Raw genomic sequence first — 16150 nt, forward strand, 5'->3', positions numbered from 1 at the left:
AAAGTGCGGAACTGACCACTATATAGTAAGATCAAAATGTTACCTACAGTATTAACCGCAACCGCTACATCGAAATGATAACCAATCAGCACAATCAAAACCATTGGAAATGAATCCACTTAAATACAATATTAAAAAGACTCAACATCATTTTTATATAAGTTACGGCTTAGAAAAAATTGAACAAACCTGATTTACTCTTTAGCCCAGAATACCTACCAAGAGATAATAAATAAAATCAATGAAGCAGCTTTTAAAGCAGTCGATACGATCCAAAGAAACAAAAAGGATACTCCATTCTGGTGGACAAATTACATCGCTAATGCAGTAAACAACAAGAAACAAGCATATCAGAAGTGGCGGCAAACAAATGACCCAGATTATAGACGAACGCACGCAAGATCAAACAGAAAAGTAAAAAATCTAGTAACTAAAGCAAAAAATGTTTCCTGGGAAAGTAACAGCAAAGAGCTTAACAAATATATAGGGTCAACAAGATTGAGAAAAGCATAAAAAACAGTAAAAAACCTGAAAACAAACAGAAATGAGGTGAGTAGAATATATTTAATAGAAGAAAGATCTTGGATCGAACATTACTCACAACTTCTTACTGAAACAAGACCGCAATTCACGAACACCACTACAACAACATTTAAATTCAATATGAATACGATAAAGACGATAAAATAACAGTAGAGGAAGTCGAATATGCAATACGAAATCTGAAAAATCGAAAAACATGCGGACCACAAGGTGTACCGAAAGAAATAATTAAAACACAGCTCACAAGTATTGCGGGAATTACTGGCGTATGTCTTCACCTCATTCTATAAAGGACATGACTTACCACCGGAGTGGACAAAAGCACATATTAACAACATAAAAAAGGAGATAGAAAGACCTGTTTAAACTACAGGGGACTAAGTATCATAAATTAACTGTCAAGACTCTATGGAAAAATAATAAACAATAAAATTGAAAAAGAGATGACAGATATAGAAGAACAAAATGGCTTTAGTGCAGGCAAATCCTGTATAGACTGCATATTTTCTTTAAAGCAGCTTATTAAAACAAGATTATCCCACAACCTTTTAACTCATGTAGTCCTTATAGATCTGACAAAGGCATACGATAGTGTACCACTTTCAATGCTCTGGCTAGCAATGGAAAAACAAGAAATAAATAAAAAACATATAAAAGCGGAACAAAAGCTTTACAAAAATATGACGGTAAACATTAAGGAAACAAATTAACTAGAGAAATTTCTATTAGTAAGGGTCTCAAGCAAGGCTGCTGCATAGCACCTACACTCTTCTCAATATATCTATATGAGGCGCTCCCAGTGTGGAGAAGAAAATGCTGCAATATGGGCATTCCAATCAAACACTAGAGATTGTACACGATACACTTTGCTGACGACTAAGCCATTCTAGCTAAAGACGAGACCGATATAGACTATATGCTTAGAAAATTGGAGAAGGAGTACACCAAGTGGGGGCTTACAATAAATATACAAAAAATCGAGTATTTAGTTACAGGAGAAAAATCAGAAAGCCTACAAATTAAAATGGCAACTATAAAATCAACTAAACCTTTAAATTCTTGGGAGTCCAAATAACATCAAAAGCAGGGATTAACAAAGAAATACATTCTAGGATTGGCCAAGCAAGATCAACCACTAGACAGCTACACGGACTATTGTGGAATAATAATATAACAAAAGAAAATAAAACAGTAAAGAATTTATAAAACAATAGAATAGAATAGAATAGAAATATGCTTTATTGTCACTGAAAATTATTGAACAATTTTATGGACAAAGCTAAAAAAAAATCAGTCAAAAAGTACAAAAAGTATAAAACAAAAACAAATATAATAAAAAAACAGAACAATACAATTTTAAATTAGTAAAGTTATTGTATCACTTACATAATTTGTACAGACAACAACAAATGAGACAAATTGTAGCCACTGCTTGAGACACCCAAATGTAATTATAAACAATATTAATTTTGTTTCTTTGTTATACATTAAGAAACTGGTCAACTGAATAATATGGTCTTTCAGAGAGATAGATTTTTTATTAGTACTAAATAGAAAGTATTGGCTTGTACGGCGCCGAACTTTAAGGAATCAATAAAAAAAACCAAAAAATATAGAAAAATGGACTCCGCCCCCCCCCCCCCAAAAAAAAACGAAGAAGACCAAGACGGTCACAAACAGTAGATGTCGAAGATGCAATGATCGCCAGAGATTTAAAAACTAAAAATTGCTAGATTGCTTCGACAGAAAACGCTGGAAATTAGGATGTGAGAAACGACGCCATCTGTAGACAAGTAGACAACTCGCCTATTATATATATATATATATATATATATATATATATATATATATATATATATATATATATATATATATATATAATATATATATATATATATATATCTAATCAGAGCAAAAATTGTTCTAGATCTCAAACTATAAAGAATAAAATTAATCACAAAACCAAGATTAACCGGTATAAATATTTACAATCTAAAAGAAAACTGAGATCACTACATGACCAAATCGACAGTTCTTAATTAATGGAAATTATCCTTGATAGTGCCAAAAAAACCAGAGAAGTGCAACAACAAAATGAACATAGTAAACTGTCTGATAAAACTAAAATAATGCTAAAACAAAGAAGGAAAATGAAAGTAAGTAGCACCATACAGAGAATACAATATACTGAATTTAGTAAGCCAATAAGAAAAAGTATTAAGGAATACATAAGAAAGTACAATAAAAGACTAGTAGAAAATGCAATCGAATACAGGAAAAACTATAAGATAATAAGAAAAGCATTAATCATTGGGAGGAAGCAAATCGTTGCTCTAACAAACGAGAACACTAGAATTACAGACAGAAATGAAATAATACAACTCGTAACTAAATTCTATAGCCAACTATACAAAGCCCCTGACACACTTGAAGAGGTAATCAGTAACCAAGAAGATGTACCAGAAATCCTTCAGGAAGAAGTAGAATCAACAATTACAAAAATGAAAAGCGGTACAGCAGCTGGAATAGATGGTATAACAGTGGAACTGCTTAAATACGCTGGTAATAAAACTTGGAAAATCTTAGCAGGCATATTTACGAACTGTCTAAGATCGAGATGCATACTAGACCAGATCGAGATACTAGACCACTGGAATATAGCAAACATAATTCTCATTTATAAGAAAGGCAGCAAAGAGGATATCAAAAACTACAAATCTATAAGTCTACTACCAATCGTATACAAGATATTCACAAAGACCATCAACAATTGATTAACAAACGCATTAGATGCTGCATAGCAGAGAGAAAAATCTGGCTTCGGAAGTGAATTCAGTACCATAGATCATATTCATACACTTCGAGAACTAATAAGTAGAGCTAAAAAATATGAAATACCGCTAGCATTAACCTTTATAGATTTCGAGAAGGCTTTCGATTCTATATATCCCAAGGCAATAGTAGAAGCTTTGAGCAACTAAGGCATTAACAAACAGTATATAGAAACTTTAGCAAATATATACACACGAGCAAAAGCTAAGGTAAAAATTTATGAAAACACTCCAGAATTTCCCACTACCAGAGACGTCCGACAAGGAGCCGTAATATCACCAAAGCTCTTCACTGCAACTCTAGAAAATATATTTATCAAAATGAACTGGCAAAACAAAGAAATATTCATTGATAGAGAATACCGCAGCGATCTAAGATTTGCAGATTTGGCCTAAAAATGAACTTGACCAGAACAAAAACCATGTACAACGAGCTAGTGAATGTCCAAGATATAATAATAAACAAAACTGAACTTAAGACAGTAGACGAGTATGTATACCTGGGACAATTAGTACATAAATCTGGTTCTTTACTTCCAGAAATCAACAGAAGAATGAAACTAGCTTGGACATCTTTTGGTAGAAATTCAGTTATATTCAAATCGAAGATGTAAATCCATCTAAAGAAAAAAGCATTCGATCAGTGTATACTACCAATCATAATATACGGCTGCGAATCTTGGACACTAAAGAAAGAGATAATATCGAAACTCAAAGTCACTGAAAGATCAATGGAGCGATACATGCTAGGTATAACAAAGAGAGATCGAAAAAGAATAGAATGGATCAGACAGAAAACCAAGGTTACTGATGTAATCCATAAAATTAAATCCTTAAAATGGCCGTGGGCTGGACATTTAGCAAGAAGAACTAACAATAGGTGGTCCACTAGAATTACACTGTGGTATCCAAGAGGCGTTAAGAGACCAAGGAGACGTCCAAATTTAAGATAGGACTATGACATAAGGAAACAAGCCGGTACAACATGGCACAGAAAAGCGAATTTTAGACAATCTTGGGCAGATATAAAGAATGAATATAAGAGCTCGAATGACAGAAGTAAGATGTAATATACACTCCTAACACAAAAGACTTATCTTGTATGTAAAGATGTAACACAAACTCCTAAAATAAAAGACATATTTCTCAAGTTTTTATCTTTAGAGATAATAAATTAAATCCAAAACAAATATTCTATAAAAACATAATTCAATTTAATTTGTTTTCAGCAAATCTCAATTTCATCACCTTAGGAACAGTTATTATATGGGTATCACCAGTAACATCCAAATTACGTTCAGAGGACCCAGAAGAAAACCCTCTAGGAGGACCCATTACAACAATCGAGTTATCTTTTGTAGGATCACTACCTCAAATAGGAATGGTGGTTGGTACACTAGTTTTCGAGAGAGTATTAAATAAATTTGGACGTAAAATATGTTTAAACATATTTACTGTACTTCTTGTCTGCGCACTGGTTGGTTTATCTTTCTCTAAAATTATTGTTTTATATTACACATTTACATTTTTAATTGGCATGTTTCTATCAGCTATATTGGTAGGAGTTCCGATATATTTAAGTGAAATAACAGAAGATCACAATAGAGCCCAACTAAGTTGCTATATGGGATTATTTATGCCAATAGGAAATCTTTTTGGATTTATAATGGGTCCAATATTTTCGGTAAAAGTTTTCACGCTACTAACAGCTTTTCCTTCGATCTTATCTCTTCTTATATTTATATTTTTTTTGCCAGAATCTCCTGTTTATCTTATAATTAAAAAAAATAGACCAGCAGCCGAATTGGCTTTAAATCAATTTTTAAAACAAGATTCTATAAGAGTCAAAGAAATGGCAGATAAAATTGAATTTAACTTAAGTCAAATTACAAAAACTGAAAAAACAAATATAACAGTAATATTTACTGACAGAGCTGCGAGAAATGGATTTATTGCGGCTTGTGTTCTTATGATATTAACCGCAACTTGTGGACTACCCTCTATTATGAGTTATCTGCAACCTATCTTTGACGCAGCTGGAACAGAAGTATCAGGCTCTATATATGCAATCATTGTTGGTTTTATACAAGTTTTGTTGTATTTTATTGCCTCGGTATTAGTGGAAAAGTGGGGACGAAGACCCTTACTTTTATTTTCTTCGATAGCAAGTACTATTCCTCTGCTTATTCTAGGAGCGTACTTTTATTTCCAAAGCCTTGGATCAACCTTCGTAAATCATATTACATGGTTCCCTGTAGTAGGAATTATTGTTTTAGTAGTGACTGCTGTAATAGGTATCTGTTCAGTATCATTGGCATACATGAACGATGTTTTTACTAGTAATATTAAAGCAACAGCAATATCTCTTATTTATTTTGTAAGTGGGCTTGTTTTGGCAGCTTCCGTTTTTCTCTTTCCAATAATAGAGGAACAAATAGGACTCGCTTGGAGCTTTTGGATATTTTCTATTCTTTCGGGACTAGGATTTATTTTCATATATTTTAGAGTTCCCGAAACTAAAGGAAAAAATATATTAGAGATTCAAGAAATACTAAGTAAATACTAGAGAAATAAACATACAAATACAAGGTTGACCGCTAACAAGAATCCACCCTAATATTTAACAATATTTATTAGATTTTTTAAAAATGCTAAAACCGGTCGGTTCAAAAAGACATTTTTTAACGTTACATCAGTACCGAAAAGCTTTAATTTTAATTATGGAATGTGTGAACAGGTGTGGCACATGATTAAATAGGTATTTCGGTGAAGAAGTCTAAATTTTTTTCCATGTGAGCTCTATTCTTGTGAAAAAGTACAAGTTAATTAAAAGTGTTACACCTCCTAAAAACCAATCGTAACGTCTACGTTTTGCTAGTGTCAATTTCAAATTTTTCTCGTGACGTCAAAAACTACACTAAAGTTGCAACGTTAATAGGCAATTTTTACTAAGGGCCGATTGTTCGAACGCTAACCAAAACTTAAATGTAATCAAATATTTAATTAAAATTAAATACATCACATTTTGAGGTTATGTTGACTGATTTATTTTATTCAATTTTATTATTTTACGTTTTAATTTAAAATAAACCACAATTAAACTCTTTCTGATGTTAATTTCCTGTTTTTATTTACAAATCAATAATAATAATAAGCAATTTTTAATAATTTTGACAGCTGCTGTAATAAATGTAAATTAAATGAATTTAATTTATTATTAAATTTAACGTAAATAAAATTGACTAAATTTTATGTAAATAAAATAATCATGCAGACGATGTCAAATTTTGTTCATTTTTGAACACCGTTTAATGTATTATTGTAATTTTAATATTTTCTTATATTTTCGATATTATGTTTTTGTCAAATATATTTCTTTGTCATAATGTAAGATAAATAAAATCATACACAATATTTAGTTGTTTACTTTTTCTCTTTGATTTAACCTCCACGCGCTTATATCTAGAAATGATGAAAAGGTTGCCAATGTGAGTCCATAATACTGGTGTATATGAGACAGTCAATTTTCAATCTTAGGTAGTATTTATTGCAATACAATTCGCTGTTGCACTTGAAAAGGGGGACAAGTCATAAAACTTGAAAACGAGAAAAACACTATGTAAAATCTTACAAAAAAATTATTTTTTTACAGTTGTTTGGAATGAAAATCTACTTGACTTTTTTTACAGGTATTTTTCCTAAATGGATTAACATTTTTTTGCTGAGTATTTGGGAACAAAATATGTTTTAAGCAATATTTGTTTGACTTACCTTGTTTTCACAAATAAGCATATGACTTACTTCCTTTGTAATAGAACATATTATATTGATAACATAGATGATAATCCAAAATTTTATGACGTTAATACAAGCTTAAAAACAATAAATATTAAATACCTATGCATACAAATCAAGCTAAAATATACTGCTTTTTCTGTGGGTAGATTTTTGTAAAAGTCCCACAGTGATTCTGATATGTACGGCAGTAAGTCCATCAGGTGCTTTTTCTTTTTTATCGTTATAGGCACAGACTTGTTATATGCCTCCTTGGGTAATAAATTTGTAGCCACTTTTTTTCTCTTTGTCAAAGGACAACTTGAAACCGTTTATTGAATGGTATTGGAACTGTTTAGATTTTTAATACCGTAATCAACAAAACTGTCTCCAGTTTATCTTGTTATTCTGAGTATCATTTTTGCAGTTAATTAGTACGGAATTAAATAAGTCACCAAATTAAGAAACGCAGAGCCCTGCATTTCAATAACTAAAAATTGACGTTTCCTCCCTACTTGACGAATTAGTTAAACCCAATCATGTGAATGTTCTATTTAACTACTAAATTTTTTCATATTTTTTTCTATTAAACTATGATCCGTATCGCACTCCATATGTATATGGCCTGGTATGAAAAACTTATGGTCAATAATTTTTAAATCTGCAGAGCATTGTAAAGCAGTTAAACAAGTTAAAGATTAAAAGTTCCCAATTGCCTCTTGTAAACGACTTACCGCTTTGGATGTCTGATGTTGGCAGGCATAGCTGGAAATCAAAAGTAATAGATTTTATTTTAGCATGATTCTTAGTTACAAAATTATCTTTTTCTTTGCTTTTATATTCTTGATCAGCTTGTAAATGGTGTTTGTTTAACTCTTCTTTTAGTTGTATTATTTCATCCTCATTATTGCACATATTAATTTCCATTTTTAATTTGGCACATGTACCGCATGTGTCTTTCTTAGGTTTCTTCATACTGATGTTTAAGTTGTAAAATATGTTTTCGTATATTTTACGATTAATAAAATTATCTTGGTATATCTTCTTCTAAGCTTCATATATAACAGCGAGTGTGTAGTGTGAAGGTAACTGTTTCCTTGACGACTGCCTGCTTGCAAAGTGACTTTTATATAAGAGTATAGATAAAATGTGATCTCTGGTCGTTATTTTCTCAACATCTGATAACTTCTTTCGATTTTCATGATATCCTAGTTCCTCTAATGGCATTAAGCCTGAGATGATTTGAGAACATTTTTTCGCTGCTGTAACTTCTATGAATGTCTTTCTAATATTATAAGTTTTCATAAAACAGTCCTTTCAAACAACAGAACAACCGCCATAAACAGGAAAATAATAAATTATGGTATGCTGTCAGTATCGTTGTTTGTTTGGGTCAGAACATCTAATTTGCAAACAACTCTTCTCTTTAACATCCATGAAAGCAGCTATATTATATACTAACCTACGATTGTAACTTCCCATTTCCCAAATATTTTGAAAAGTTGCAAGAGAATTTCGTCCTTTATTTTTTCCTTGCACTTATTTCTACATAATTTCAGCTCTTGCCTAATTTTTTCTTTAATATCTTTAATATCTTTCTTTAATAGTTCTTGTAACATACGCCTTACCAAAATTTCGTTTTTCTTGTCTCTCCTGTCTCATTTTTCTCGTTTCTTTGTCTGTGCGATTTTTGTCTTTCTCGCGGACTTTTCCGTCTAAGTTATATTGGTCTACTGAAGTATTATAGATATCTTCTTCTAAATTGGCTCTTCTCTTTTTTTCTATCATATCACTGTCCTTGCCAAAGCTATCATATTTTTGATACTGCGCAGGGACAAAATTTGGATCTGCAATACTATCATCTAATGAGAAATCTAATAGATCCTGAATTTCAACAAGCAACAAAAAAGCGGCACTGAATGCACATTTTGGTTTTGTTTATATAATTTCGTCCATAGTTTAGACTACTTGTACCTACTTTCAATATAATTATTTATTACTTACCAGAAGGAAAGTTCTTCTGAATTGGTATAATCCCTTCCAAGTGATTGTCAACATTTGACGATCTTTTATTGCAATTTTCTAATACAGTTTCCTTATGGTTAAAACTTTATCATATCTATTTTATTTATTCTATGTACAATTCATAAAGAAGCTACTGAAGAAGTCTATTACGTCAAAATCGGAACAATAGCAACGGGGATACAATATAGTGCCGTTTGGAAATGTCTTTCCGTCTATTTTTTTATGTTAACATATTGGATATTCCCTCCTCTTTTATTTAACGTGTTACACGTAGTAATCTGACTAATAACAACAGAAAAACGATGTAGTGCCGTTTTGGCATTGTATTTGTGTTTGTTTTTTATCCTAGCATATTCAATACCACCTCCGCTTTCCATCGATACCTTGCACATTGTTGAAAGTTGAGCCGTTCAGACGTTACAAGCTTAGTATCCTTTTGGCAATGCCGCCATCTTTGTGTTTTGTGTTATCGTATTCGTTACCCCTTCCCCTTTCCGATGATACCCCTTACGTCACAAAAAGCGTCAAAAATTACCAGAATGGACCATAGCGATTTCTCATGGGAATTAATATGGGAAAATAGCCAGAACTCTCACACCCCCTTTACTAGTGCCTCTTTTGGAACAATCAATTTAACATACAAATTCAGCCTTTTACCCACAATTAAAACATACTTTTTTTAACCTATATTTGAGTTAATCCCGTTTTCATCAAAAATTAACTTGTGTCGCCTTTTTCACGCCCAACAACGAATTGTAGTCTACCGGTTTCGAGGCTTACAATATCTGTCACATCATCAGACCACAATACAAAGGTCTTAGTTTTAGTAAAAACTAAAAGCTAAAAGGAACATGAAACACACAATACAAACAAAAGTCAAAGTCAAAATAAAGTAAATAAAAATTATTCCAGTAACTACAACCTTAATTGAGTAAGAAAATTGATATCTATCTATATAAAAGGCTAGGATGACAAGTCACACCGTTTGTCCAGTAAGGTAACGACGCCACCTAGGAAAGAAATCTGAACTACCAACATTTGACATTTCAATCCTTATGTTCTTGAAACGACACGGTTGATTTATTGCTAATTCATTCTACAAAATGATGATTTAAATGGTGGTTAAATCACCACCATACACCAACGCAGGTCTCACCACATTCTTGTAAATCTTTCCTTTCAGCATTTCCTCGATTTTTCAATTACAAAGTACCCTCTCATTCGCTTCCAGTTAAACCAACCAACCTGCCAATTTATGATACGACAGAGGTCAGCGCTGTCATTCGTTTCTAGGTCCCAGACTATTTAATAAACTGCCAGTGGAACTAAAAGCCTTAAATTCATTTGCATTATTTAAAAAGAAGCTAAAACAATACAGGGTGAGTCATGAGGAACTTTACATACTTCTACCATATGTAGAGTCCCTCAAGGAGCATATCATGTGGCCACTAAAAAATGTCAACTCCTCTTCTTTATTAATTAACAGGGTGATTTGTGTAATTGACCATTTATTTCATTTTACTGTAGTGTTTATACGGCTCATTTGATTTTTTTAATTTTTGCATGATACAGTACACTACTATCAAGCATTCGACTGGTATTAGCTAGACTAAAAAATTCCAGGACTGGCTTTGGAAAAATTAATTTAGGGATTCGTATTAAATATTACACCCTGTATAAATTTTTTTTTAAATGCAATAAGTGATTTTTAAACTACATAAATAGCCAATGAAAACGACATATGCGACAATGTTGTCGCACTTTTATTAAATTTTTAGTGAACGATCAAATATTACCAAAAATAGAACAACCATAATGAAGTATCAAATTATAAGGTATTAATTTAAACAAATGTTATAAATTTCAAACATTTTAATTAAAATGAGTTCCTACAACATAATCTAATACGTAGAAAATTAATATCTTTAATGTCACTTTGTATTATCTCTATGATAGAATCAATTGTTTTTCAATTTTCAATTTTTACTCATAGATCGTATTGGGGCATTATGTTCGATAAATAATAAATTAAATTGATTAAAAAGTCAAACCTCTTGTATGTGTTAGTTTTTGTTGATTGTAAATGATTAAAATTTTATGTCAAATAATAATACATTGCATCAACTGTACTAAATAAAAATAAACCTAAAAAAGTTTAAAATGAAGGTTGGCGTTGACCGTTTGACGTTTCTTGATATTTTATACCCATTGTCATTATTGTCATTATCAATTGTTATTTATGTGTACAAGAATACATATTTCTTTTGTCATATCTACGTTAAGTACATTGTGTTAGTTTTGGTAGAGCTTTTGTTACTTTCGTTCAAAACGCCACATCAGTTTTCGACCACAGAATATGCAGACATAATATTTGTTTATGGATTCTGTAATGGGAATGGTAGGGCTGCTAGTAGAGAATATCGCAGGAGATTTCCTAATCGTCGAACTTCCAGTGATCCAACATTTGGGTCAGTTTTTAATTATTTGCGAGAAAATGGCACTTTTCCTAGTGGAAATTGTCATTATTGTCATTATCAATTGTTATTTATGTGTACAAGAATACATATTTCTTTTGTCATATCTACGTTAAGTACATTGTGTTAGTTTTGGTAGAGCTTTTGTTACTTTCGTTCAAAACGCCACATCAGTTTTCGACCACAGAATATGCAGACATAATATTTGTTTATGGATTCTGTAATGGGAATGGTAGGGCTGCTAGTAGAGAATATCGCAGGAGATTTCCTAATCGTCGAACTTCCAGTGATCCAACATTTGGGTCAGTTTTTAATTATTTGCGAGAAAATGGCACTTTTCCTAGTGGAACAACAGAGCGACATGTAGATGAAGCGCAGGAAGATGACATTATGGACGCCGTTACTATGAACCCTACAATAAGCACTAGACAAGTAAGTCGAGAACTCAATGTTACTCAATCAAAAGTAAGTAGAGTCTTACAAAAAAATAATCTATACCCATATTACATTCAAATGGTTCAGCGACTACATGCTGGAGATGAGATCGATAGGTTAGAATTTTGTAGATGGATTAACAATAATCGACCAACGCTATACATGACACTATTTACAGATGAAGCCCAATTTACCAGAGACGGGATAAATAATTCACGAAATTCACATGTGTGGGCAGAAGAAAATCATCATGCTATTCGAGAACGTCGTTCTCAGTTAAGGTTTTCGGTTAACGTGTGGATTGGTGTCATAAATAACCAATTAGTAGGTCCTCACTTTTTTGATGGTCCTTTAACAGGGCAGGTCTATTTGAACTTTCTACAAAATATTTTGCCGAATTTGCTTGCCAACGCGAACGTTGCTATCCGAGGGATGATTTTCAGCATGATGGGGCACCCCCACACTTTTTACTGGCAGTGAGACAACATCTCAATAATGTTTATGGCAACAGGTGGATAGGACGTGCAGGTCCTATTTCGTGGCCTTCAAGATATCCTGATTTCAATCCCGTTGATTACCATATTTGGGGACGATTGAAGCAACTAGTTTACGCAGTGAATATTAATAACCGACAACAATTAATTGATAGAATTATACATTGTTGTAATACTATTAGAAACGATCCCCAGAGTATCCGTAATTCAATACATCAATTAACAATTCGGCAACAAAAATGTCTACAGGCTGCAGGGTTCCATTTCGAAAATCTATTTTGAATTATTTTTATTTTGTTACCATTATTGTATCTTTTCCAGTTCTAATTTATGGGTTTATCATAACTATGTACATATTTTTAGTTTTTTTTTTTAATTGTTCTTCGTTATTGTTAGTAGTTACTGTTTTTTGTTGTGCAGTGACTCAGTTTATCATTTCAATTAAAATGTTTGAAATTTATAACATTTTTTTAAATTAATTACCTTATAATTTGATACTTCATTATGGTTGTTCTATTTTTGGTAAGATTTGATCGTTCACTAAAAATTTAATAAAAGTGCGACAACATTGTCGCATATGTCGTTTTTATTAGCTATTTATGTAGTTTGAAAATCACTTATTGCATTTTAAAAAAAATATATACAGGGTGTAATATTTAATACGAATCCCTAAATTAATTTTTCCAAAGCCAGTCCTGGATTTTTTTAGTTTAGCTAATACCAGTCGAATGCTTGATCGTAGTGTACTGTATCATGCAAAAATTAGAAAAATCAAATGAGCCGTATAAACACTACAGTAAAATGAAATAAATGGTCAATAACACAAATCACCCTGTTAATTAATAAAGAAGAGGAGTTGACATTTTTTAGTGGCCAAATGATATGCTCCCTGAGGGACTCTACATATGGTAGAAGTATGTAAAGTTCCTCATGACTCACCCTGTATACTTTAAGCTCAGATAGATACATGGTACATATATTAATAGGTATTAAAATGATTAGGTAAGTATAACTTAGGATTGTAATCTATATATCAGGTCCAGGGCTTTTCCCACTCTTCATTGTTTTTAATGCTTGTAATATTTCTTCTTTTGTAATATGATGATTTTGATATATATGGCTAAAAATGCATACATAGGTAGATTAAACTATTTTAAATCTTAAACAGTCAACAAAAGTTATTTCAGTGAATCTTAATATTATGTAATTTTCCAAGTATTTTATTATGATTGCATAAAACTCCAGTAAGTGAACAGGTGTCTCTATTTACTGAACGATAGTAAGCCAGTTAATGAAGATATATGTTTTTATTGTCAAAATAGTAATTATTATATATTATCTATATTATGAGGTAGATATTAGTTTAGGTCAGACAGAAATTAAAAATTTGCATTAGTAGACTACAGTAGTACTACAGTAGTAGACAGTAGTAGACAACAAAAAAACTCAATTCCTCTCCTACCAAGCAATGTAGTGCCAATAAGCCCCCATTTTTAAAGTTTTATGTCTGTTTTGTCCTTTTAATTGGGTTCTGTTTGTCCCTAACTGTGTTTTAGTTTTATAATTTTAACATTTGACATCACAATTCTTTGCCTAATAGAAATTAAATGCTTTTATCCAAAAGTTGATAATTACAAGTCAGAAGAAATTGCACACCCACAAAATAGTACAACTACTTTCATTCATTGTCATATAACTGTCCTCTTTCTGTATAAAAATTTCAATAATTTAACACACATTTCTAAAATATATCTCTTGAATAAATATAAATAACTTTAATAATTTAAATAATAAAAAACATCACTCTTTCATTCAACAAACAATAACATATACCTTACTCCTATATCATCTGTTAACATCCCTCCCCTCAAGAAACTTCCTCCTTAATTGTCAGACAGTTACAACATTGACCGAAGATCACTCATTATCAGCAATACGGGATAGTTTGAACTATGTATCACCAATCATTATATAAAAACTCTTGTACCGGAATCATTTAATTTACTTTGTACCACTGACCTGATGATGCTTTGCAAATTTTAAAAAGCGAAACCGGTCGTTTTGGGTAGTAAAATTAAAATGATTGTGAGTAAGTCTAATTATTTCTTTTACCTCTTTTGTAAAATGGACTCACACAAGCAACACATTCATAATTTCATTTATATTGCTTCCTTTTTTATCGCCAATTACAATGTTTGACATTATATTAATTTTTTTCTCGCTGTGAAATTGATTTTCGTTCTCAAATGCTTCTCCGGTTTGAGAAATATCAAAATCCTTACTTAAAATCAGGGCATTCTCAATATTCATTTCAACTATTTCTTCACAAATTAGTTTGCTTTCAATTCTGCCAATATAGGCGTCATTTACTGTATCTAGGATGAAATCATCATTTATTATCAGGTTATGGTTAATTTCAGTCTCTTTTTTGTTTAAAACGTTGTTCATTCTATAATTGGTATTACAGTTCACGTCAGTTTCGTTAGCAGTGTCAACCAAGGAATCTAATTATAATCTATCATCAATTTGTACAGGTAAACTATTTATAAAGGTTTCGGAGAATACATCTATTGATTCATGGTTACTGTCATTTAAATTAATAAATGTTTCCATTACAGGGTATGTTCCTGTTTATCTTCTGATAGAATCTTAATTTTTGCGGCTACATCTTCAGCAGCTTAAATTTTACAAAATCTCCAAAAGCGATACATTTCGTCATCATTCTCTATATCTTCATCTTTCGAATTAAATTTCTTATTAAACTCAATTATTCTGACTTGGTCCAAAAACTGTTCTACAACTTTCAAACCCGATTGATACTCCTTGGGTGTCAATATTTCACTTCCACCGAAGATTTCCTTACGCCTTGAAGAAATGCATTTTGAGTAGTCAACAGCACCAGGATTGATAGGATATAATCCGCATGCTCTAAAGCTATTCATAATGGTCTCAGGCTTACAGGCGGCCTAATTGAATGCTTCTTTAAATATGCTACAGAAATTATGGCGTGTAATTGGGGTACTTGATAGTTGCTTGTGCCTTCGTGGGACTTCCGATTTTACTAAACGTAATACCGAGCTGTAGATACTTTAGGCGTATACGTCAGCTAAAGTTATGCGAAAGTGTAAGTTTTCTTATTTCAAATCCGATTATTTCCACATACAAGTCTAATAATTTTTGCTTGTAACATCTTACCCTTAATGCAATAATTATTGTAAACATAACTAGTTTTTAGAACCTTTCTTATAGAAAATACTTTAACCTAGATCGATATGGACAAAATATTTCTTGATCAAAAGTCAAATTGAATCCAAAATATGTTTACATTATTATATTGTTATCAATTATTATTATAATGTCATTGACCCACTAATGTTTTAAAAATTGTTATTAATACTAAATCCAATTGTACAGAAAGATTTGTTTTTTTTTAGTAAAATAAAGTTATAATACAGTATTAAATAAAATTTATGGCAAAAAAGGAATATGACTGATTTTCAAAGAATAATTTGTTAGCTTTGGAATTGTTCTATAATAATTTACATGCTCTAGGGAAAAAAACCGAACACCACCA

The 16150-nt window shown here is 31.5% G+C and overlaps 1 protein-coding gene across 2 annotated transcripts in view; it reads left to right on the top strand.

Moving 5' to 3' along the window:
* The window catches only part of LOC140434939 (uncharacterized), a 40805-nt gene extending 34017 nt beyond the window's left edge, over positions 1-6788 (top strand). For both annotated transcript variants that reach the window (XM_072523581.1, XM_072523579.1), the window contains one exon: positions 4604-6788. In XM_072523581.1, the coding sequence (XP_072379682.1) occupies positions 4604-5940 (1337 nt within the window). In that variant the 3' untranslated portion in view covers positions 5941-6788. The remainder of the gene's footprint in view (positions 1-4603) is intronic.
* The last annotated feature ends 9362 nt before the right edge of the window (positions 6789-16150 follow it).

Source organism: Diabrotica undecimpunctata, chromosome 2 (assembly GCF_040954645.1).
Source record: "Diabrotica undecimpunctata isolate CICGRU chromosome 2, icDiaUnde3, whole genome shotgun sequence".
Taxonomy (NCBI): Eukaryota; Metazoa; Arthropoda; class Insecta; order Coleoptera; family Chrysomelidae; genus Diabrotica; species Diabrotica undecimpunctata.